Genomic DNA, 24705 nt, shown 5'->3' on the forward strand with positions numbered 1-24705 from the left:
AACAAGGCCCTACGGACGCTAGCAGCTACCTTGCAGTCTCCAAATATAGTCGGCCTGAACTCAATGAGTGTCGCGCTCTAACTCACCTGGATCTACACATAAAGTGCAGGGTGTAGTATGGGTACAACCACCTTAGTAGTAACAGAAATAACTAAGAAACTGAGCAGTAGTGACAAGCTAAGTAAAACAGTCCAATTATTTATTTTCACAATTTTAAAAAAAATAAGCATGAATAAATATGTAAATTCCATAACTCAGTTAATACCACAAAGAAATTTAACAGATAAATGCAGCAACAACAAAAGCAAATGCAACTTCACAGCAATGTCACTCCATCACTCAGCACTCACACTCAGCAATCAACACACAACACTCAATACACTCAACACTTTGCGCTCACTAGGGGTGTGTACAGACTCCGGAGGGTCTCCCAAAGCCCAAGCGCTAAGCACGGACAGCTCACGTGCCATAATATCAATACCTGGATCTGCACGGTCAGCTCACATCCTACGCGGACAAATTACGCGCTATGGTATCATTACCTGGATCCGCACGGTCAACTCACATGCTACGCAGACAATTCACGTGTTATGGTATCAATATCCTCACAACCAGGCCCTCGGCCTCACTCAATCATGTACCTCACTAGCCTCACCATCATCAACAAATAAGGGGGCACAACCCACATCAAGTATCACAACATATTAACAAATAATAGAGACTGGTAAACATGTACAATAATTTCTATGACTGAGTACAAATAATGTGAGCATGAATAAAGCCTAATCATGATCTCTAACATGAAGGTAGACAATGTCAACAACAAGTAACTACGTAAATAGAAATGATGGCCATGAGGCCTCATGGGATGGACCAAGTCTCCATCCCTCGAGGTATACACCAACACGCCCGTCACCTAGCATGGGTATCACCTCCAAACAGTCACAGGATATCAAATTCTCTGGGTTTATACCCTCAAAGCCTGAGTTAAAACTGTTACTTGCCTCAACCGCATAAAATCCTACTCTGGGATGCCCTCGTCTCTAGACTCGGTCTCCAAAAGCACCGAGTCTAACCATAATCATATTAATACTATCAACATGTACTAAAGAATCGAATTCCACAAAAAAAACCTACAAAATATGCCAAAAATCCAAAATCGGCCAAAATCCTGTCCCGGGACCATATCTCGGAATCAGTCAAAAATGATAGAATAATAATCCTCGTCCTCTTCCGAGTCTAACCATATAAAATTCATCAAAATCGGACTCCGTTTGGTCCCTCGAATCCTCACTTAAAACTCTCCAAAACTAAAGCCCTAACTCCCTCAATTTCACTTTGAAATCATCAATCAAATTCCAAAAACGATGATGGATTCATGAAATATAACCAAAACCGAGTAGATAACACTTACCCCAATCCATATAGTAAAAATAGCCTCAAATATTGCCCAAATCCGAGCTCCCCAACTCAAAATATGACCGAATGAACAAGCCCTTATTTTATATATTTTCTGCCAGCTATTCTACCTCGTTTCTCATTTTAAGTAATCCCTAAACTCGTATTTTATGCATCTTATCGATTCCTTGTGAAATTCTAGTCATGTTAGGCTTTTGAATCACTCAATTTTACCTTATAATGAATGAGATATGTAGGTTTTAATATTTACAAATAGTGCAGATTTTTAAATACGCTTTCAGTGGCAATTTTGTAATTAATCTAAAAAGAATCTGGCAACCTAATTTTTAGTAAAATGACCATAAAATCCTCATACGATGTCCAAATTCGATGATTTTTTTTTTGCTATGGGTCCGTAATTATGATACGGATCTAATGCTTCAATCAAAAAAAAAGAAATCGGAGCTCATTTGTTCAATATGATATCATTTATGCTTGAAGAAACGACGCAATACAACGAGCGCAATACATAAGAAACTCACCTGACGCCCTCGGAGCCTCAACCAATAATTCCAATGAGTCATATATCACTACCCAAACTTAGTCGAACCTCCGGAACGCCCAAAACAACACCAAAACACCAAATCAACCTCGAATTCAAGCATAAGAATTTCTAAACTTCAACTTTCGCCAATTCAAGCCTAATTCTACTACAGACCTCTAAAATATATTCTGGACACACTCCTAAGTCTAAAATCACCCAACAAAGCTAATCGAATCGGAAAAATCCAAATCCCAATTCGTTTACTCATAAGTCAATTTTCGGTTGACTTTTCTAACTTAGCTTTCTAACTAAGAGACTAAGTGATTATTTCACTCCAAAACTACTCTGAACCCAAATCTACCAACTCAATACAACTCGAAACAGTTGAACAACACATAAATACACATAAATAGGGGAAATGGGGCTATAACTCTCAGAACGAACGACCAGATCGTTACATTCAAATATCCCAACAATAATTGAACAAATGACCTTACCTGGTGGAGTTGTAGTTAGGTTATGTGAGGGGTAGGGGAGAGTGGGTGTGTTTTGATCGGTGATTTGGGAGTATGAGGGTTGGGGTTCTTTGGGAGAAAGAGAGGAGTTGTGTATTTTGATTTGTGAAGGAAGGTTTAGGATGTTAGGCGTGATTAAAGAGAAAAGAGGGGGGCGGTAATAAAAGTTAGAATATTAGAAGTATAAGAACAAAATAAATAAATAAAACTTAAACTAAAGTGGTAGGCATAGCAGTCCGAGCGCGGCCGCGCACGCGAGGCAGAATACTTGGCGATATGCGCGGTCTGAGCGCGGCCGCGCACGTTGAGGCAGAATAGTTGGTGTTTTGCATGGTCTGAGCACGGTCTGAGCGCAGACGCGCACCTGGGCTTTGAGATTTCTCAAATTTTTTTACCTATACCTTTAGCGCCTGATGGATTTTGTCACTCGCCCAAGCTCACCTGCACTTGTTAGTACTTCCAAAAATCAAAATAACAAATTCTATCTATACTAAAAATTACTACACATTGGGTTGCCTCCCAACTAGCGCCTTAGTTAATGTCGTGGAACAATAAATACAACAAATCAATGGGTTGTCTCCCATGAAGCGCCTGATTTAACGTCACATCATGGCACAGATAAGCGCATTTAAGGTATGCTCAACTTTGGAGGCTCGATCATTGACACTTTCTTTGCTTCCTCCATGCCCACATAATGTTTTAATCTATGCCTATTGACTCTAAATTTGTGAGAGTCATTACTCGCAACAATCTCTACTGCTCCCATGGGATGAATTTCAACCACACGAAAAGGGCCTGACCATCATGATTTCAATTTGCCCGAAAACAACCTCAGACGTGAGTTGTATAGTAACATCGTATCTCCAGGTTTAAAATTCCGCTCAATAATATTCCTATCATGTATCATCTTCATTCTCTCCTTGTATAATCTTGTGCTCTCAAAAGTGTGATATCTAAACTCATCCAACTCATGCAATTCTGTTACTCTACTTGTTCTAGCTGCTTCACTATCAAGATTCAACTGTCTCAACGCCCACTAAGCTCTATGTTCCAACTCTACGGGTAAATCGCCTTCCCAAACACCAATTTTTATTGCGACATGCCAATTGGAATTTTGAAAGCGGTTCGATACGCCCACAATGCATCGTCTAACTTCCTTGCCCAATCTATTCTAGAGGGAAAAAACCACGGCCCTAAGAAGAGCAACTGATATCACTATAGCAAGAAATTTTACACTTTGTAGGTCCGAGTAAAATACTCAAAAGACCACTACAACACTCAAAAGAAATAACCCTCTTTTGATATCCCCATCTCACTACAATATCGCTCACTCTCTATTTTTCTCATAGACTATTTTCTTATACCATGTCTGTGAAACCTCACTCTTTCTTTGTCTCTTTGTTGCTATGTGGAAATGAGAGTTGAAGCTCTCCTTTTATAACCAAAGCTTCACTCTCTAAAGCCTACCATATTTGGCAATTTACACACACTTTTCTCAATTCAACAAAGTTGGCTACCAAACCAAAGAAATTTAACAGGGTTGGCTTCCAAATCAAACCAAGTCAACAAGGTTGGCTACCAAACCAAAGAAAACTTTTATTAGACACATGCCTAATACTTTTTCAATGAGATGGACATCATCAAATGGTACATGATGAGCAAGAGTTTGTAATGGTGTTTCAAATTTCAATGCTCGATATGACATTTGATTCAATAAATAAACAACAACAACTGCATCTATCCAATAAAGTCGAGGTACATGTGCTACTGTTAAGAACGCTCGAGCTGTTTCAAGAATATGTCTATTTTTCTCTCCGCAATACCATTTGTTGTGACGATTGATAGCAAGTAGTTTTATGATACTTGCCATGTTCTTTAAAGTATTCTCATAGCTCTTTATTGTCATATTCCCCACCACTATCAGACCGAAGAATTTGAAGTTAAACATAGAAATGAATCTTGGTCATGTTATAGAAAGAGCGAAAAATTGCAAATACCTCATTCTTATTTTTCATTAAATAAAGCCAAGTCATACATGTACAATCATCTATGAATTTCACAAACCATCTATAACCTGAGGAAATCGATATAGGAGTTGGTCCCAAACATCCAAGTGGATCAACATGAAGGGTGTCTCACCATTTTTTGAACTTATTGGATAACAAAAACGATGACGTTTGGCCATGATACAAGGTTCACACCTAAAATCAGATTCACTTATGTTGGAAAACAAACTTGGAAACAAATGTCTTAAGCGAGAAAATAAGGGATGTCCCAGTTGACGATGCCACAACCAAATCTATCGTTCTTTTTCACCGGTCCCTCGTCCAATATTTGCCTAGCCAAGGCTGATATCATCCATGTAGTAAATCCCATCTCTTTTAGTACCACGACCAATAATCTCCTTGGTGAGAATATCCTGAAACAAACAAAACTTAGGGTAAATTAGTGCACAACAATTCATTTCCTCAGTAGCTTGGCCAACAGATAAAAATTTAGTTGAAAGAGATGGAACTAGAAGAGTGTTTGGTAGTGAAAAAGAGGGTGATAGTGCGACTTTTCTAGCCCCTATAACTGGATATGTTACTCCATTAGCATTAGCAATGCACGTTCTTTTTGGTTGACTGGATTCAACAAAGTTTCTTGAATCAAACGTCAAGTGATCAGTCGCCCCTGAATCAATAATCCAATCAAGGTTACCTGAATCATTAAAATCCATAGATATATTCACTGCACGAAAAGAAGAGTCTGTTTGTTGAATAAGTTGAGAATTAATGTTTGTCGTAGCAATAAGGAAGTCTCTAGTGTTCACTAATGCATCTCCACCAGCTTCATGTTTGCTTTTTGCCTTGATCTTATGCCACCATTTTGGATATCCTGTCAACTTGAAACATGTATCTTTAGTGTGCTTCATATTTCCGCAGTGTGTGCAGCGCCCATCCTCTGATTTTGACTTTGATTTTGCTGATGTACTAGGCTTCCCATTTGAGAGTTGATGAAGTGAAAGTTGTTGATGTTGCTTCTGTCCTCTCTTTGAGATCATAGCAGTAGCACCAGGAACAACATCTCCCTTTGTTAACATCACCGTTTGTCTTAGATCTTAACGGCGAACATGGGCAGAGGCCTGTTCCACTGTAGGAAATGGCTGAAGTTGAAGCATATCCCCTCTGATCTTGTCAAGACGATCATCTAATCTATCCAGAAACATGTATACTCTATCTTCCTGTAAAATAGAGTTATACCCTTTTTTTTCACGACCTAAATAGTACAAAAAAAATTGAGAGCTATTGTTGGTTTGTGTTCAAGCAAAGTCTTCATTGATAAAATACATAAAAGCCACTCAATATAAAGATGAGCGATTATATAAACATAGGAATGAGGTCCTAGATAGTAAAAGCAAGGATATGACTATTGATAGAAATTATAATCTTCGATTAGGTGATAGATCATGTGTAGCATATGTAGATGGGTTGAGACGGGTTATATACTCTTGATTAAGCCCAAGACTTTTGATACACGAATATGCACGATAACCTGAAGCACTTATATTGGTGGGAAGGAAAACAAAATTTACTAATTTTATTTATAGTTATTGAACTTGTCAGCAGGACAAGGTTGAACATCCATGGCCCTCTGGCCTACTACAGTAACTAGAGATCCCATAGTAGAAACATGAAAGAGTTATCATGTATTTTGTGACGGGGCTACCTTGAATGCTTATAGGTCATGAAATTATGTGGGTAATTGTAGATCAGCTTATTAAACTAGCATACTTTTTATCGATCAAAACTACATACAGTGGGGCGAGATATGCGTAAATATACATGAAAGAAATTTCTAACTTCACACGAGATTCCCGTGTCCATCATCACTAGCAAGGATCACAATTCACCTTACACTTTTGAAAATCATTTCAAGAAGTATCAGGTACACGATTAGATCTTAGTATTACATTTCGTTTGTAGTCAAACGGGAAGTCTAAGTGTAACGATCTGACCGGTCATTTTGAGTTTTTGCACTTTGCTCACCAGTTCTCGGGTATGTGTTGCCCCGTGTTATGGATTATGACGCATGAAAACTGTTGGTTTTGGTTTTTAGGGTAATCAGAATGAATTTGGAAGGACGGTTCTCAGTTTGAAGCTTGAAATTTGAAAGGTTTGACCAAGATTTGACTTGTTTGTATATGATCTCGGATCGGAGTTTTTATGAATTGGTTAGCTTCGTTAGGTGATTTGGGACTTAGGAGCGTGATCAGAATGCATTTTGTAAGTTCGTGGAATATTTAGGCTTGAATTGGCGAAATTGAGATTTTGGCATTTTCCGGTTGATGGGTGAGATTTTGATATAGGGGTCGGAATAGAATTCCAAAAGTTGCAATAGCTCTGTTGTGTCATTTGTGACGTGTATGCAAAATTTTAGGTCATTCGGACGAGGTTTGGTAGACTTTTTGATCGAAAGAGTAATTTGAATGTTCTTGGAATTATTAGGGTTGAATCCGATTTTGGTGTTTTGATGTTGTTTTGAGTGTTCCAAAGGTTGGAACAAGTTTGAATGAGGTTATGGGATATGTTGGCATGTTTGGTTGTGGTCTCGAGGGGCTCGGGCAAATTTTCGGATTGATTCTAGGCTATTTTTCCTTCATGTTTCACAGCTGTATTCTACTGATATCTTGTGCCTCAGTCCTTTATCGCGTTCGCGAGGCACGTGTCATGAACGTGTAGTGTATTCTCATGGCAGTAGAAAATTTCTCTTCGCGATTGCGAAGTGTGTCCCACGTTCGCATAGTTTTAGGGGAGGACTTCTTCACGTTCGCGTATGGCATATCACGTTCGCATAGAGTCGGGCTAGGAGCTGGGCTGGAGGACCTTTCTTCATCGCGTTCGCGAGTCTTGGGACGCGTTCGCATAGCTCTGTATCCAGTGTGTATCGCATTTGCAAGGCTGGTGCCGCAAATGCATAGAGCATTTTGATGGTTGGTGTTTTTGTTCAACGCGAACACGATGGTTATCCCGCGTTCGCGAAGACGATTTTTGATGCATTTGCAGAATGTTTAAATAGCCATTGTCCGCGATTTTGGGGCTAACTTTCACCATTTTTGGGCAATTTTGGAGCTTTTTGAGAGGATTTGAAGAGGGATTCATGAGATAACACCAGGAGGTAAGATTTTTGAACTCAATACTCGATTCTTGTATGAATTCTACCTAATTAATCATGGAATTTAAGTCTAGTATTGAAGAACTAGAGCTTGTAATTGGAGACCTAGGATTTGGGATTTGAGGGATCGTTTGTAATTGGATTTTGGTACTTTTGATATGTATGAACTCGTGAGAGGATGAGGATTTTATTGATGTGACTTTTATCGAATTCGGAAACATGCGCCCGGGGGCCGAGTTTGAGCAATTTCAGAAATTCTAACGTAAATTGGATATTTTTGAGTGGGCTTTATTTCCTTAGAGTATTTTGATAGTTATGTACTGGTTGTGGCTAGATTTGGAGCACCCGAAGGTCGATTCGTGAGGGTAAATGCATCGCGGGCTAGAGTTGGACCGGATCGAGGTGAGTAATGATTGTAAATGATGTCATAAGGGTATGAAACCCCAGATTGCACATCGTTGTGCTATATTGAGGTGACACACACGCTTGGTGACTAGCGTGGGGTCGTGAACTGTTGGGGATTGTGACTTACTCTGTGCCGAATGACTATTTAACTGCGTATTTGACTAAAATCTATTTGCTATCATCATGTTTTGGGCTGAATGCCATATTTTGGCCTCGTACCAACTATTTGAACCCTTAGGGGATTTTTATTAATATTTCCTCAGTATTTTGACTTTATACTTGAACTCAGTCATGCTATATTTTACTGTTTTCATAACTTAGACATGTTTACTCTATTTTTAACACTTAAATGATATTTTAAATGATATTTTGGGCTGAGCACTATGTATCACGGTTGCCCGAGTGGCTGTGAGATTCTGATTGAGTAAGGCCAAGGGCCTATGTTTTGAGGGAACACTGATATGATTATGAGGCTGAGGGCCTGAGATATGTACGCCACAAGGTGGCTTGTTGATATGAGTCCGAGAGCCTAGTGATAATGCCACGATATGGCATGATATTGCACTTGGGCCGTAAAGGGCCCCTCTAGGAGTGTACACACCCTAGTGAGAGCGGGTACCCATTGTGATGTGAGATATAGCTTGAGGGGCTAGTATTGTTCTAAGATATTGCCCGAGGGGTGGATTTGTTGACATTGTACCCGAAGGGCGAACCTTTATGTGTTTAACTTTCTTATTTGCCTGTCATTTACCTGCTTAAATTGTTGAAAAGGCATTTCATGAAGTTTAAACTGAGCTAAAATGATTTTTACATATCTTTACTGATTCACGGTTTTACTGGATTTTACTACTTCATTATAGCTTGTAATATGCCTTACGTGATTTCTTTCTTTTAGTCTTTATTTATGATTATTACTCACTGAGTTGGAGTACTCACTTTACTCCTTGCACCTCGTGTGAAGATTCAGGCGTTGTTGATCCTGCTAGCGAGACTTTAGAGCTCCTGGTAGACTTCGGAGTTCACGAGGTAGCTGATTGGCGTCCGCAGTCCCGTGTTTCTCCCCCTTTATCTCATTTCTTGCTCTTTCAGTGATTCTGTAATAGTTTGTAGACTCTTTAGACTTGTGTTAGAAATGATAGATGCTCATGGCTAGTGACACCCCAGTACAAGGCTGTGTTGGGTTTATTTTCCGCAAACTGTACTATTAACTGCTTGCTTTGGGATTATTTATTATGTTTTAAACTTAATTCTTATTGTTTAATTGCTTAAAACTGAAATGGGTAAGTGTCAGCTGGCCTTGTCTTCACGAGAGGTGCCATCACGACCGGGTCCAGGTTTAGGGTCGTGACAAGAGTGTATCAGAGCCTAGGTTACATAGGTCTCATGAGTCATGAGCAGGTTTAATAGAGTCTTGCGGATCGGTACGGAGACGTCTGTACTTATCCTCGGAAAGCTGCATAACCTTTAGGAAAAACTTCACATTCTTGAATTCTTATCGTGCGTCCTTGATTCAGGTTGAAAAGTAACTCATTGAATTCTTTCCATACATTCACATGTGCGCATGAGCGCTCGGTATCAGATCTGCATCAATGGCTTGTGATTCCCTAATCGAGGGGTGAGATGCGATCTCTGTGTGTTGATGTTGGGCCAGTCTGGAAGACTTGGGGCCGGAATTTCACTTATAACTTGAGCCCTGAGTTGTTGATTGCGTGAGCACATGCTTCTGGATCTATATGTTCTATTGTGTCCCTATTAAGGGGAGTAATGACTGGATAGCTACATGATGAGTATGTTATGACTGCGAGGTGTATTCATATGATTTGGAAATGACGAAAAGGGTGTACTGGAGGATGGAAGAACTATCAGGTACTTGATTTTCATATTGATTTGAGGTATAGCCCCGAGTTATGGGAATGTGAAAAATCTTTTCATGTTTCCTAGCTGGGAGTGAAGTAATTTTCATGTTGCGGTATGAATTCAGACTCTGGAAGATCAAGCGACTGCGTAATGTCTATAACAGTGGAAGGTATACAGAAATGTTAGTTCGAGGCAAAACAGGTAGGTTATTTCCTTCGGAGTGTTCTGAAGCTGTGTGATCCTTATGTTGACGGTTAGAAGATCTCATTTACAAGTGAAATATATGTGTTGAACTTTAAATTTGGGGTCGCTTAAGAGAGTGGGTTTAACTTTTATGAGAGTGAATGTGAGATGTGCAGAAGATTTAAAGTACCAGATGGTCTGTGTTTCACAAGCTTATGAAGGATTGTGTTTAATCTTACTATGGTATTATGGTAGCAATAGAGTATATGCGTTATGAATTATTGAGTGTCTTGTGATATATGGCTTCGAGCCAAGTGGGGGGGTCTGCTATTTATCAGTTGATGGCACGGTTATGCGCTATGTTAGTTCCAATTTGAGGCATGCGGGTGAATCAGTTATGGCTTACGGGGATTGAGACCGAGGATGGCTCGAGTAAAGTAAAATTCTTGGCAAAGGTTATAGTATGCTTCATAGGTGTGTGAAAATTCACGGAATGTCTTTAGTTGTTGTTGGTAAAAGATGCTCGGTGCATAGAGCAAGAAGTTGCTTGGTTGTTTTAGGATGACATTACACTCTGCGGTGTCGAAGTGCTAATGAGGCAGAGGTTGTTCGGTTCGTTTGATTAGGTTAATTGCAGTTTGAGTAGAGTGAATGACTCTCGATAATGGTTCTAATGTGTTCAAGATTTTATATGTAATAATATGAGATTTTCAAGTGTATAATTTGGCTAGAAACTGAGGTTTACATTGGAAGGTGCCAAGACTTGTGTCATTTCTATATCAATTATAGAATTCTATATATCAATATTAGGAAGGTAATGGTTCCAGATTCGCAGGAATTCTCTTCGGGGTAGGTATTTTGAACGTGGTGCTTTTGGTAACATTTAAGAGAGTACTCAATGGCTTGTGAGCCTTAGATGGTGTGATTTTATGCTTGGGTCTCATGTGGTTAGTCTGGGTTGAGGAATTGTGGTGCTACAGCAAGAGGGAATATCAAGTTGGAGGTAAATCAGAAGGAAACTCAAATAGATAGGGTAGCCTGGTAGTAGGCCGGATCGGTATGGTTAGGATATGATTAGCTCTTTGGATGTTTATGAGGTAATGCATTATACAAGTGTTTCACGGCAATAACCCAAGTGGCCTGCGTAGCTGGGTTGAGTTAGAAGGTTTCAGTCCTGACGGATTAGTGTTTTACAAATGGAATTCGGAGAGTTCTTGATGGTTTTTACCACAGTTAGAGATGCATATTTTGTACGAGTGTGAGGAGCATGGGATGTATAGCAATTTTCTTCTAACCGGTGGAAAGTTCTTGGCTAGTTGAGTACATAGTTGCTTATGGCTCTGAATAGATATGAAGTCCTCATGTTTACCTTAGGACAGTATGGTTTATGCGGTATGTGGTGTAGGCTTGAGATTTGCATGTGTAAGGTCTCGTTCAGTTCTGAAAGGAAAGTCATAGAATTCTTAGGCAGCACGGCCAGCTTTAGATAATTAGAGAAATGAGCTTTAGATAATTGGAGAAATGAGCTTCAGATAATTAGGGAAATGATATTATTAATTGGTGTGGCTTGACCAGGGTATACGTTTCAGATAAACGCAATGTGGCTAAGTTGATGGTACTTTGGTAGTATTGCGGCACTCTCTTGTTAGATCGACTGTTGATATTCGAGTTTCCTTGGTGACATAGAAGAATTTTAGAGTATCTCTCGTGGAATGATTAGGTATTAGAGGTGTGGTATGTATTCGGACAGAGAAATTGGGATCGGATATGGTGATCCGTGTGCTATATGGATTTGGAGATGGGAAGTTCTCATAAATAGGTTATGTTGTGGTTATGGGTCATGTGTATCGGCACTGTATAGTGACTATCGGGGTTTGGAGACCCGAGTGGATCTTTTGCTGTTTGGTATGTTAGATTATAATATAATATTAGGTACAGACTGGTTGTCTCTGTGTCGTTTTATTCTGGACTATTGCGCTAAGGCAGGGCTGTTGACTATGCCGGGAATGCCACAGATTGAGTGGCGAGGTTCGACGGATTATGTTCTAGTAGGGTGGTTTGATATTTCGAAAACCCAGCGGATGGCTAGGAATGATTGTCTTTCTTATCTGGGCTTTCGTGATAGATATCAGTGCAGAGACTCTTACCATTGATTTAGGTCCGGTGGTGAGGGACTTTTCGGGTGTGTTTCTTGTAGTCGGGCATGTCACCGGGCAAGGTTGTCGATTTTGGTATTGATTTGATGCCAGGCACTGGCAGAGTTGAAGGAGAAGCTTCAGGGTTTCTTTGATAAGGGGTTCATTAGTAAACCTATATGGATGTGTGTTCTGCATCGAGACGGTTTTGTTGACTTGAGTTGCTATTGGTGAGGGATGTGTTGAGTCAGTTGTTATTGAGCTATTAGTGTTCTGAGGTGATCTATGAGTTACTTTTCTGTGTTGCGAGGCACTATGATATGCTGGTTATAGGCACATGTGGTGCGGTTCCTTTGGGGGTTTTGTAGTGGAAGTCGAGCGAGAAGAGTATTGGGTATTGCTCGACGGACGGCGTATCAGTTATGTCCTTTCGGGTTTGTGTAATGTTATGTCAATTGCTTTGCGATGGTTATGATGATTTCTTTTGTTTTAGACATCATATTGCGCATGGTTATCAATTTTGAGCATAATGACTTGAAGTGTTTTATATGGATTAGTGTTTGGATGAGGTCGTGCATTAGAGAGAAGCTATGTGAAGGTATGATCCCGCGGGTTAGATTTGTGTGTTTTGTTTCTATGATGTGTGACGGGTTCTCAGCATTGTGTATGGTGGTACTGGTGAGCTTGCGGTACAACTCATTCATTTGAGTCACTTTTCATGATTTGAGTATGCTCAGATTGTTGCTTATTAGTGCGTGGATTGTGCAAGTTGCGGCTTTAGTCTGTATTGAGGTGTCATGTCACCAGAGTGGTTGTGTTGGATTAGATAAGATCATTGGGATCTTTAATGAATACAAACGGATTCGATTTCAGCATGTTAGAAGAATAATATCGAGGTTCGACTGAAAAATTTGCTATGGTCTTTGCCAAAAGAGAAGTGGCTTCATGAATGGTTGATCTGAGAAATGGTTATGGATTACTGCGTGTTTCATTTATCATTAGCAGTATATGAAAGTGTTGGAATGAGACTTTAGTTGATATGAGGTTTTCTATCGGTATTCGGTTGTTGTGTGCAACTACTGTGATTGGAAGTTATCGCTACAAGTGTTGGAGTTATGTGTTATATCATGTAATTGCGCCTGAGGCTACATGTATGGGTTATTACAGCTTGTTCGGGATTATGCAGACTATACATGTGAGATTTTGATCTTGTGGATGATTTCAGGAGTGGAAATGTGGTTCTAAGGTTTATGGGCTAGGTTGGATTGTGAAATTTCAGTTGCATTGTGTTATCGGACCTATATGAGATAGGGTGATGTGGGATCACCCCGGGTATATGCATGGTAAGGTCATTCATCTATTGGTTGGCTTTTGGAACAACTTTGGGTACGTTCGAGGACGAACGTATGTTTAAGTGGGGGAGGATGTAATGATTCGACAAATCATTTTGAGCTTTTTCACTTTGCTCGCCAGTTCTAGGGCATGACTTGCCCCGTGTGATGGATTATAACTCATGTAAACTGTTGGTTTTGGTTTTCAGGGTAATCAGAATGAATTTGGAAGGACAGTTCTTAGTTAGAAGCTTGAAATTTGAAAGGCTTGACCAAGATTTGACTTGTTTGTATAAGATCTCTGATCGGAGTTTTTATGATTTGGTTAGCTCCGTTAGGTGATTTGGGACTTAGGAGTGTGATCAGAATGCATTTTGGAAGTCTGTGGAAGGTTTAGGCTTGAATTGGCGAAATTGAGATTTTGGCATTTTCGGTTGATGGATGAGATTTTGATATAGGGGTCACAATGAAATTCCGGAAGTTGCAGTAGCTCCGTTATGTCATTTGTGACGTGTGTGCAAAATTTTAGGTCATTCGGACGAGGTTTGGTAGACTTTTTTATCGAAAGAGGAATTTGGAAGTTCTTGGAATTCTTAGGCTTGAATCCGATGCGATTTTGATGTTTTGATGTTGTTTTGGGTGTTCCGAAGGTTGGAACAAGTTCGAATAAGGTTATGGGATATGTTATGTTTGGTTGTGGTCCCGAGGGGCTAGGGCGCATTTTCAGATTGATTCCGGGCTATTTTTCCTTCATGTTTCACTGTTGTATTCTGCTGATACCTGGTGCCTCAGTCCTTCATCGCGTTCGCGAGACACGTGTCGTGAACATGTAGTGTATTCTCATGGAAGCAACAAATTGCTATTTGTGATTACGAAGTGTGTCCCGCATTCGCATAGTGTTAGGGGAGGACTTCTTGGCGTTCGCGTATGGCATATCGCGTTCGCATAGAGTCGGGCTAGGAGCTGGGCTGAAGGACCTTTCTTCATCGTGTTCACGAGTCGTGGGATGCGTTCGCATAGCTCTGTATACAGTGTGTATCGCGTTTGCGAGGCTGGTGCCATGAATGCATAGAGTATTTTGATAGCTAGTGTTTTTGTTCATCGCGAATGCGATGGTTATCCCGCGTTCGCGAAGAATGTTTTTGATGCCTGGGCAGAATGTTTAAATAGCCATTGTTCGCAATTTTGGGGCTAACTTTCACCATTTTTGGGCGATTTTGGAGCTTTTTGAGAAGATTTGATGAGGGATTCAAGAGATAACACCTGGAGGTAAGCTTTTGAACTCAATAGTCGATTCTTGTGTGAATTCTACCTAATTAATCATGGAATTTAGGCATAGTATTGAAGAACTAGGGCTTGTAATTGGAGACCTAGGATTTGGGATTTGAGGGGTCGTTTGTGGTTGAATTTTGGTACTTTTGATATGTATGAACTCGAGAGAGGATGAGGATTTTATTGATGTGACTTTTATCGGATTACGAGACGTGGGCCCGGTGGCCGGGTTTGAGCAATTTCGGGATTTTTGATGTAATTTGGATATTTTTGAGTGGGCTTTGTTCCCTTAGCATATTTTGATAGTTATATACTGATTGTGGCTAGATTTGGAGTACCCGGAGGTCGATTCGTGAGGGCAAAGGCATCGCGGGCTATAGTTTGGACCGGATCTAGGTGAGTAATGATTGTAAATGATGTCCTGAGGGTATGAAACCCCAAATTGCACATCATTGTGCTATATTGAAGCGACGCACATGCTTGATGATGAACGTGGGGTAGTGCACTGTTGGGGATTGTGACTTAGTCCATTTCGAATGACTATTTATTGCGTATTTGACTGAAATCTATTTGCTATCATCATGTTTTGGGCTGAATGCCTTATTTGGGCCTCGTTCCAACTATTTGAACCCTTAGGGGATTTTTATTAATATTTCCTCACTATCTTGACTTTATACTTGAACTCAGTTGTGCTATATTCTACTATTTTCATAACTCAGCCATGTTTACTATATTTTTAATACTTAAATGATATTTTAAATGATATTTTGGGCTGAGCACTATGTTTCACTATTCTCGAGTGGCTATGAGATTCTGACTGATTAAGGCCGATGGCCTATGTTGTGAGGAAACACTGATATGATTATAAGGCCGAGGGCTTGAGATATGTACACCACGAGATGACTTGTTGATATGAGGCTGAAAGCCTAATGATGATGTCACGAGATGGCTTGATATTGCACTTGGGATGTAAGGGGGCCCTCCAGGAGTTTGCACACTCCCAATGAGCGCGGATACCCATTGTGATGTGAGATATAGCCCGAGGGGCTGGTATTGTTCGGAGATATTGCCCGAGGGGCGGATTTGTTGACATTGTGCCCAAGGGGTGAACCTTTATGTGTTTATTTTTCATATTTGCTTGTTATTTACCTTCTTAAATTGTTGAAAAGGCATTTTATGAAGTTTAAACTAAGCTAAAATGATTTTTTACACATCTTTACTGATTCACTGTTTTACTGGCTTTTACTACTTCATTATAGCCTGTAATGTGCCTTATGTGATTTCTTGCTTTCAGTCTTTACTTATGATTATTACTCACTGAGTTGGAGTACTCACTTTACTCCCTATACCCCGTGTGCAGATTCAGGCGTTGTTGATCCTGCTAGCGAGAGTTGAGAGCTCTCGATAGACTTCGGAGTTCACGAGGTAGCTGCTTGGCGTCCACAATCCCGTGTTTCTCACCTTTTATCTCATTTATTTCTCTTTCAGTGATTCTGTAATTGTTTATAGACACTTTAGACTTGTGTTAGAATTTATAAGTGCTCATGACTAGTGACACCCCGATACCGGGCTGTGTTGGGTTTATTTTCCGCAAACTATACTATTAACTGCTTACTTTGGGTTTATTTATTACATTTTTGACTTATTTCTTATTGTTTAATTGCTTTAAACTAAAATGGGTAAGAGTTGGCTAGCCTTGTCTTCACGAGAGGCGCCATCACGTCCGGGTTTAGGGTCGTGACACTAATCGTACTTCGCAAATCTTGGAAGACATGTTGAGAGCTTGAATATTTGCTCTCGAAGGTTGTTGGGATGATTTCCAACCTTTAGCTGAACTTACCTATAATGATAGCTTTGGGTTAGAGCATGGCATCGTATGAAATATTGTGACGAATTCGCTCCCTTATTTGATGATTAAAAACAATGAGGCTAATGTATTGGGTTCAGACTTAGTAGTATAAGAAGCTATTGATAAGTCCAGTTAATTAGATAGATATTACTTACATCACAAAACAGGCAAATCAATAGCCAGTTAATCAGATAGATATTACTTACATCACAAAACAGGCAAAAGTCTTATGCAGATAAGAGAAAAAAATAGACTTAGAATTTACAGCTAGAGACCGAGTGATCATACGAGTCTCCCTTGTGAAAGGTGTGATACAATTTGGAAAAACAGGAAAGATAAATCCAAGGTTTGTAAGATTGTAAGAGATACTAGAAGGGGTGGGGTTATTTTTTTGTTCTTTCTTTTCTATCTAGTGTTCCATGTTTCTATTCCAAAAAATGTATATTGGACTCATCTCAGGTGCTTGAAGCATCAATTACGCAACTTGATGAAAAATTAACTTATGACGAAGAGCCATTGGCTATTGTTGATAGACAAGTAAGAAAATTACGATGGAAAGAAATTGTGTTCGTGAAAGTATTATGGAGAAACCATACAGTTGAAAAAGCTACAATGGAAGTGGAAGATACTATACGAGTCAAGTATATGCCTTTATTTAAGTCTATAGGTATGTACCTGAGCTAAATTCGGGGACCGAATTTCATAAAGTGCAGAGAATATCATACCCCATATGTAAAATAAGGGTATAATTAATTTTTTTTAGCTAGAACTTAATTGAAAAAGACAAAAAAAGAAAATAAGATAAATAAACAAGTAATTAAATAACAAAAAACTAGGTGGGTCAAAGCCCACCAAAAGAGGAATGGTGAGGAATGGTGTAACTGGAAACTAGAAAGGAGTTTTGAATCATTTTTCTTATAGGATTTTAATACAATAAAAAAGAAAGATTTGGGGGAAAGGGAATACAGCCTTGCCATGTCTAAAACAGAAGCTACACAAGTGGGGGCAAAATGGGACGCAGAAGAGGAACAAAGGAAGAGAAGAAGAAGAAAGAGGTTGGAACCAAACTTTAAAATTTTTAAATACGTACGAATTTTTACGGGTAATACTCGAACTTATCATATGAGTTCTTTTTCTTCTTGTAAATTTTTTAAATCTCGTTTCCATTTGAAGGATTCCACAATATATAGAAAATTAATAATCAATAAGAAATACTATGGCAGCAATGATATTTTAAGTTACGTTTGATACCTATGTCCAGGAAAATAATTTTTCTTCTTCTTTGACATTATAGAAAATAAACTATATGAATATTTTTTTTAAGAAGATACTGGACTAGTTTAGGTTATTTCAGAATTAAACGAGATATCGTCAGAGTTAGGTATACTAGTTGATCCGCACAAAATAAGTCATATCCCGTGGAATGAAAACAAGGAAAGAATTATGTTCAACAAAATTTAACTGACTATGCTTGTCACGACCCAAAATCTAAACATGTCGTGATGGCGCCTATCGTGATACTAGGCCTTCCACTTATTTCCAAATACTCCATTTTTCCAATAAAAACTTAAGAAAATCATAATTTTAACAGAAATCCAATAAGATAAAGTAGAAATCCAAAATCCAACGGAAAGAAACACAATCTCGACCTCGAGTGTCACTAAGTCATGAGCGAAAACTACTACATCTGTTCAAAATAACATGACCAACACGGTTTGAGAATATCCAAATAAACAAACTATAAAGGAAGATAAGGAAAGGAGAAGGCGGAACTGCAGTCGCCAAACAGCTACCTCACAATCTCCATAGAAAGTCTCCAACTGGCAAGATCAGCAACCGCTACCGTGCCCCGAGATACCTGGATCTGCATAGAGGGGTGCATGGAGTAACGTAAGTACGACAACTCAATAAGTAAAGGGTCCAAACTATGGACTGACTGTAGTGACGAACCAAACCTCAACATGTAGCAATATTTAATTGTACAGAAAAGTAGACATTCTTACAGTTCAAGTACATCCTCAGCAGTGAATAAACACATTATGAAAAATGCAGAGTATAAAGTTTAGGAATCCCTAAGTACGAATGCACAGATAGCAAGATCACTGTTACATATAATACTTTCACTAACAATGCTCAACCACTCGGTACTGTATATGGCCCATTCGGCCTAGAGAAGATCCATGCCGAAATATATATATATATATATATATATATATATATTATATATATATATATATATATATATATATATATATATATATATATATATATATATATATATATATATATATATATATATATATATATAATTGACTATAAGTCACCCAGTACCGAGGAAACAGGCCAATCTAGCCTCATGGATAAGATCCATCTCTATACCAATACTTCGGACAAGATCCATGTCCAGGGAAGATCCATCCCTCAATATCATCAACTGCGTGCACTGGGGGTGTAAAGACTCCGGAGGGGCTTCTCTGAGCCCAAGCGCTATATCAATGCCAGCGAAGGCATGATCAATATCTTGCTGCGGCGTGCAACCCGATCCCATACTGTCAATCAATATCAAGCTCTCGGCCTCACTCAGTCAATACTCTCTAGTCTCACACACGCAGACTAAAAATGTCATGATACAGGCCCAAACGATGATATGATATGTCAAATAGTAATAATCGAGACTGAAACATGATATAATATGCATGAACATGACTGAGTAAAGATTATAAATGAAGCTAATGACATGACAGCAAGAAACGACCTCTTGGGTTTCAATAGTGTTGGCGTGAAGCCTTAACATGATAATTAGCATGATTTGTAGCTCATTTGCTTAATCACATAATTACAACACAGATATCAACACAAAAGAGTCAATAAGCGGTGCTATGGAATGATCCAGGCCGCATTTCTCATGGCACATGCCCACACGTATGTCACTTAGCATTGCGCCACCTCAATAGTAATCATAGAACACATAGTTCGGGGTTTCGAACCTCAAAACCAAGTTTGGAAGCGTTATTTATCTCAAGTCAAGCCAAGCTCTAGCCTGCGATGCCCTTACCTCTCGATTCGGCCTCCAAATGCCCCGAATCTAACCAAAATCAGTATATAACCATCAAAATATGCTAAGGGAACAAAGTCCACTCGAAAATAATTATATTACATCAAAATCCTGAAATTGGTCAAAACCCGACCCCGGGCCCACATCTCGGATTCCGATAAAAGTCACAAAACTAGAATCTTTATACTCTCATGAGTTCATACATACCAAGAATGCCAAAATTCGACCACAAATGGACCCTCAAATCCCTAGATTAAGATCTCCAATTTTCAAGCACTAACTAACTTCAAACTTAGGCTTCAAATCCCCCAAATTTCATGTTTAATTAGGTAGAAATCATAATAGGATCGAGTATTAAGTCCATAAATCTTATCTCAAAAACGTTCTCTTGAATTCCCTCTTCAATCTCCCTCAACAAGCTCCAAAACCGACTCAAAAATGGTGAACTATGACCAAAAATCGCAAAAATGGCTTTTTAAACATTCTGCCCAGCGATTTAAATTCCTCAATCGCGATCGCGAAAAATGCCTCGCGATCACGAAGCACAAAAGCTGACTGACCTCAATTAACCTTAAACGATCGCAATAAACTCCACGCTATTGTGAAGCACTGGCTCTGCAAACTTACGCGATCGTGGCCTCCACCACGCGATCACGTAGAACAACCTGCCTACTCCTCACCAGCTCCCCTCCTTCTACGCGAACGCGACCCTGACCCTACGTTCACGAAAAATAACTTCATAGCCTATCGCGATCGTGCCCTGACCTCTGCGATCGAATAGAACAATTTTCAGCCCTACCCAACTGATCCTAAGTGATTGCAAACACTCTTATGTGATCGTAATAAACAACTATCTGCAACAGACTTGAAGGAAAAATTTGCAACTTTTCAAACATGAATTTGATCCGTTTAACCATCCGATACTCACTCGAGTCCCTCGAGATCTCAACCAAATATGCCAACATATCCCATATTCTCATTCAAACTTAGTCGAACCTTAGAATAACTTAAAACAACACTAAAACACCAAATCAACCATGAATTCAAGCATAAGAACTCCAAAAACTTTCGAATTCCGATTTCGATCAAAACGTCTATCAAACCTCGTCCGAATGACCTGAAAAGTTGCACACACATCACAAATGATACAACAGACCTACTCCAACCTCCGGAATTCTATTTCGACCCCTATATCAAAATCTCCCCTATCAACCGGAAAACATCAAAATTCCAATTTCGCCAATTGAAGCCTAAACCTACTCCGGACCTCCAAAACACATTCTGATCACGCTCCTAAGTCCCAAATCACCTCCCAAACCTACCCAAACAATCGAAATTTACATCTGAGCCCTTTTTCACATTAGTCAACGTCCGGTTGACTTTTCCAACCTAAGTTTACTCAAAAGAAACTAAGTGTCTCATTCCTTTCCAAAACCTCTCCGAACCCAAACCAACCAACCCGATATCACATAATACAATTGAACAAGACAATAAGAAGCGGAAATGGAGAAAACGTAGTGATAGCTCATGAAATAACCGGTCGGGTCGTTACAATACTAGTGCTCGTGGAGTTAATACATAGACTGGATTTGTAAAGATATAGGTAGCTGAAGAAGTCGAATGAAGTGCTCGTAGCAGCAAGTTCAATATTTTTGCACAAGTACTGTGAGTAGTAATCTCAGCGCAATTTGTATTTTCATAACCTGCATGATTTATACATTATTTTGAAAATAAAATGTATTACCAAATGTTTGAAATTGCATGTGGGATAAGTCCCTTACTTGATATGGTATTGAATAGTTTACCTGAGAGGTTTACAGTTGTTTAAAATGTTCTTGTTGTTACTAGACATGTTTTACTATTACTTGAGATATGATTACCGCTACCGAAATCGGATACATGATTTGATAAGAATTAAAATGCCCTGTACTATTTTGGAAATGTTTTTTTTTGTGAATATTTATTATTTACAAAGAAAAGTATAAATGGGAGGAGACTTTGAAGGATCCTGTAGCTAACAGCGGGTTTGTTAGACCTGCACCTTGTATTTACAGATTACCGATTACAGTTATAGCCCTTAATGGGAAGGTAAAACTAGCATACAATTATAATTTTCCCTCAAGTAGGGACCTACAGTTATATTTGACTCCTTTTACGAAGGGGTCTACACAGTGATACAGATTACATGATCCTTTCTTGGAAACCTCCCAAACATAAGATTTCATATGACAATATTTGCAGATTTTGTTACTGAATTGTTAATTGATTCCTGCTTACATGAAAACAAACAAGATGGATTGTTGTTACCAATTCTGAAAAAGGAATTTATTTCATGATATTTTATGATTATTATACAAGCATGTTTTCTAACTTGTCCCTATTAAGAACGGTTGTGGTTAAGTGTTATTACTCACTGAGCTAGTGACTCACTCCCCGCTGCTATTTTTACAGAGGCAATAGTAATTGCAGGCGAGGATTCCGTTCATTAGAGTGCACTAGTTGGCAATCCTGGTTATTCACGTGGGCAAAGATTGTTATTTATTTGTTATAGTCTTTTTCTTGAAATTCTTAGAGTCTCTCCAATTTGTTTTGTTAGTATCATGAGTATTCATTCATTAGTTTAGTCCTATGACTAGTATTGGACTCTCTTATAGTATTTTGGAGATGAGTTTAAGATTACTGTGTTGCAAGTGATTGATTAATAGTAGGGAATAACTATTTGATTAGTTGATGAAGAATATAAGATATTTTTGTTGATATAGGTTGGTTTTGTTATTGATTTTTGAGACATGGTAAATTTTTGGATAGTCCTAAAATAGGGAAAATTATGTCCGATTTTCTAAAAAATACCGATGAGGCTTACTTGGGAGTACTTGCTCATAAGCGCCGGTCATGATCCTAAATTAGGTCGTGACATTTGTCCATCGATTTCACATTTCATTGGACTTGGGCGACGAAAATCAAATTCTCTCCATAGACCTTGCAGGTTGTTGTAATAGGTCACAATAGATCCTCCACTTTGTTTGTGTTGCGTCACCTTCCTATTAAGATCATAAACCTGTGAAGTGTCTCCACCGTCAAAATATGTTGTAGCAATAGAATCCCATACAACTTTTGCTATTGGAAATCTGACGTAGTTACCAATTAGACTTGGATCCATAGAGTTGATCAGCCATCCCTTCACCACAGAATTTTCTATTATCCACTTCCTGAAACAATGATTTGTTTCAAAAGGTTGTGGGAGATCTCCATTTATGTATATCTCTACAACTTGGGACCAAATTCCATAATTGGTGTCATTTAACTTGATGCCAATCAGTGCTGCTCTACGTTCATGACTGGTTATGGTTGGTGTTTGGCTTAACATCTGTGATATTCTAGATGTTAAATCGATAAGGACTGAGTTCTCACCTCGGGAGTCTTCTGTTGAGGGTGTAGATTCTCCCATTGCTTCAATCTCTCGTCTCTTTATTATCTTTCTTCCTGTTATTCCTCAGAAAGATGCATCCTAGAGCATACGCCTACCCTCTGATACCATGTCAAGAATGGTAATCTTTTATTTCATACTATACTCCTAAAATACAATGAATACAAGCTGTTGTTTATATAATATATACAAAGGATCTATACTTCGAAGGTAATAACTATTGTACATAAGTTTAGGCTATGAGCTTGGAGTCTATAATTGAAGACAAATAAGAAGGAATCCATGTAATCTTTCCCTAAAATCGTTGCACAAATCTTTTGTTACAGCTCATGACAACATCAAATGTGATGACCCGACCGGTCATTTTAAGAATTAACGCCCCAATCCCCTATTAACTGCATTCCTCATGTTTGTTTCTACTATTGTGAGCTGGCGGGATGATTTATTTGGAATTTCGGAGAGTTTTGGGATACTTAGTCCCTAAATGAGAGTTTAAGTTGTAGAATTTGGGCCATAGTCGAAGCAGTGTGAAGATGACCTCGAAATAATTTCGACGGTTACGTTAGCTCAGTTGGGTGATTTCGGGCTTAGGGGTGTGTTCGGATTGTGTTTTGGAGGTCCGTATCTAATTTAGAACTGAAATCCCGAAAGTTGAATTTTTGAAGTTTCCGGTTCGATAGTGAGATTTGGATCTAAGGGTAGGAATGAAATTCTGAAAGTTGGTGTAGCACCGTGGTGTTGAATGTGACGTGTGTGCAAAATTTCAGGTCATTCGGACGAGGTTTGATAGATTTTTTGATTGAAAGCGTAATACGAGAGTTTTTGAACTCCTTAGGCTTGAATCCGATGTTAATTGGTTGATTCGATGTTGTTTTGGGTGTTTTGAGGATTGGTATAAGTTTGGATAGTGGTATATGACTTGTTCGTACTTTTGGTTGAGGTCCCAGGGGCCTCGAGATGATTTCGGATGGTTAAAGGAAAGTTAGGAAATTTGGAGTTGCAGTTGAAGTTTATGGCTGCTATCATAACCGCATCTGCGGTTGAGACGCCGCAAGTGCAACTCCCGCAGATGCGGAATCAAGCCGCAGAAGCGGTCAGGCGCGTAGAGGACCAGAGTTGCAGGTGCAAGTGGATGAGTGCACATGCGGTACCGCATGTGCAGTATGTCGGTCGCAGGTGCGGAAGCTTGAGGTTTAATGAATATTCCCAAGTGCGCTCCTTTTTCGCAGTAACGGGACCGCAGGTGCGGTCCTATGACCGCAGAAGCGGATTTGCTGGGCAGAAATAAGATATTTCGAGGGTTTGAAATCAAAAGTTAGAAAATTAATCTGGAGCTCGGGAGAGGGCGATTTTGAAGAGGAAATCAGTGGGTAACGATTCCTAATCCCTTTCTAGTTGTATTCCTATAATCTAATCTTAGTTTTGTCATTTAATTTCGGATTTGGGATGAAAATTGGGAAAAAAATTTGAGAATGTTCTTAGACCTAAATTTCGTGTTTTGATTGGGAATTTGATATTGGATTTAGATTATTTTGGTATAGTTAGACTTGTGAGAGTATGAGAATTCTGAAAATATAAAG

General features: G+C 39.1%; 1 protein-coding gene across 1 annotated transcript; it reads right to left on the bottom strand.

Moving 5' to 3' along the window:
- Positions 1–5557: 5557 nt before the first annotated feature.
- Positions 5558–23146, bottom strand: LOC142161973 (uncharacterized). The gene is made up of 2 exons (XM_075218266.1): positions 22678–23146; positions 5558–5715 (listed from the first exon to the last, which is right to left on the bottom strand). The coding sequence occupies exons 1-2, from the start codon at positions 23144–23146 to the stop codon at positions 5558–5560; spliced, it is 627 nt and encodes a 208-aa protein (XP_075074367.1).
- Positions 23147–24705: the final 1559 nt, after the last annotated feature.

This window comes from Nicotiana tabacum, chromosome 7, assembly GCF_000715075.1.
Source record: "Nicotiana tabacum cultivar K326 chromosome 7, ASM71507v2, whole genome shotgun sequence".
NCBI classification, from domain to species: Eukaryota; Viridiplantae; Streptophyta; class Magnoliopsida; order Solanales; family Solanaceae; genus Nicotiana; species Nicotiana tabacum.

Coding starts and splice junctions, on each gene's coding strand:
- LOC142161973 (XM_075218266.1), bottom strand. CDS start 23,146: ATGGGAGAATCTACACCCTCAACAGAAGACTCCCGAGGTGAGAACTCA. Junction 5,716..22,677: donor CTATTACAACAACCTGCAAG/GTCTATGGAGAG, acceptor TGTACTATTTAG/GTCGTGAAAAAAAAGGGTAT.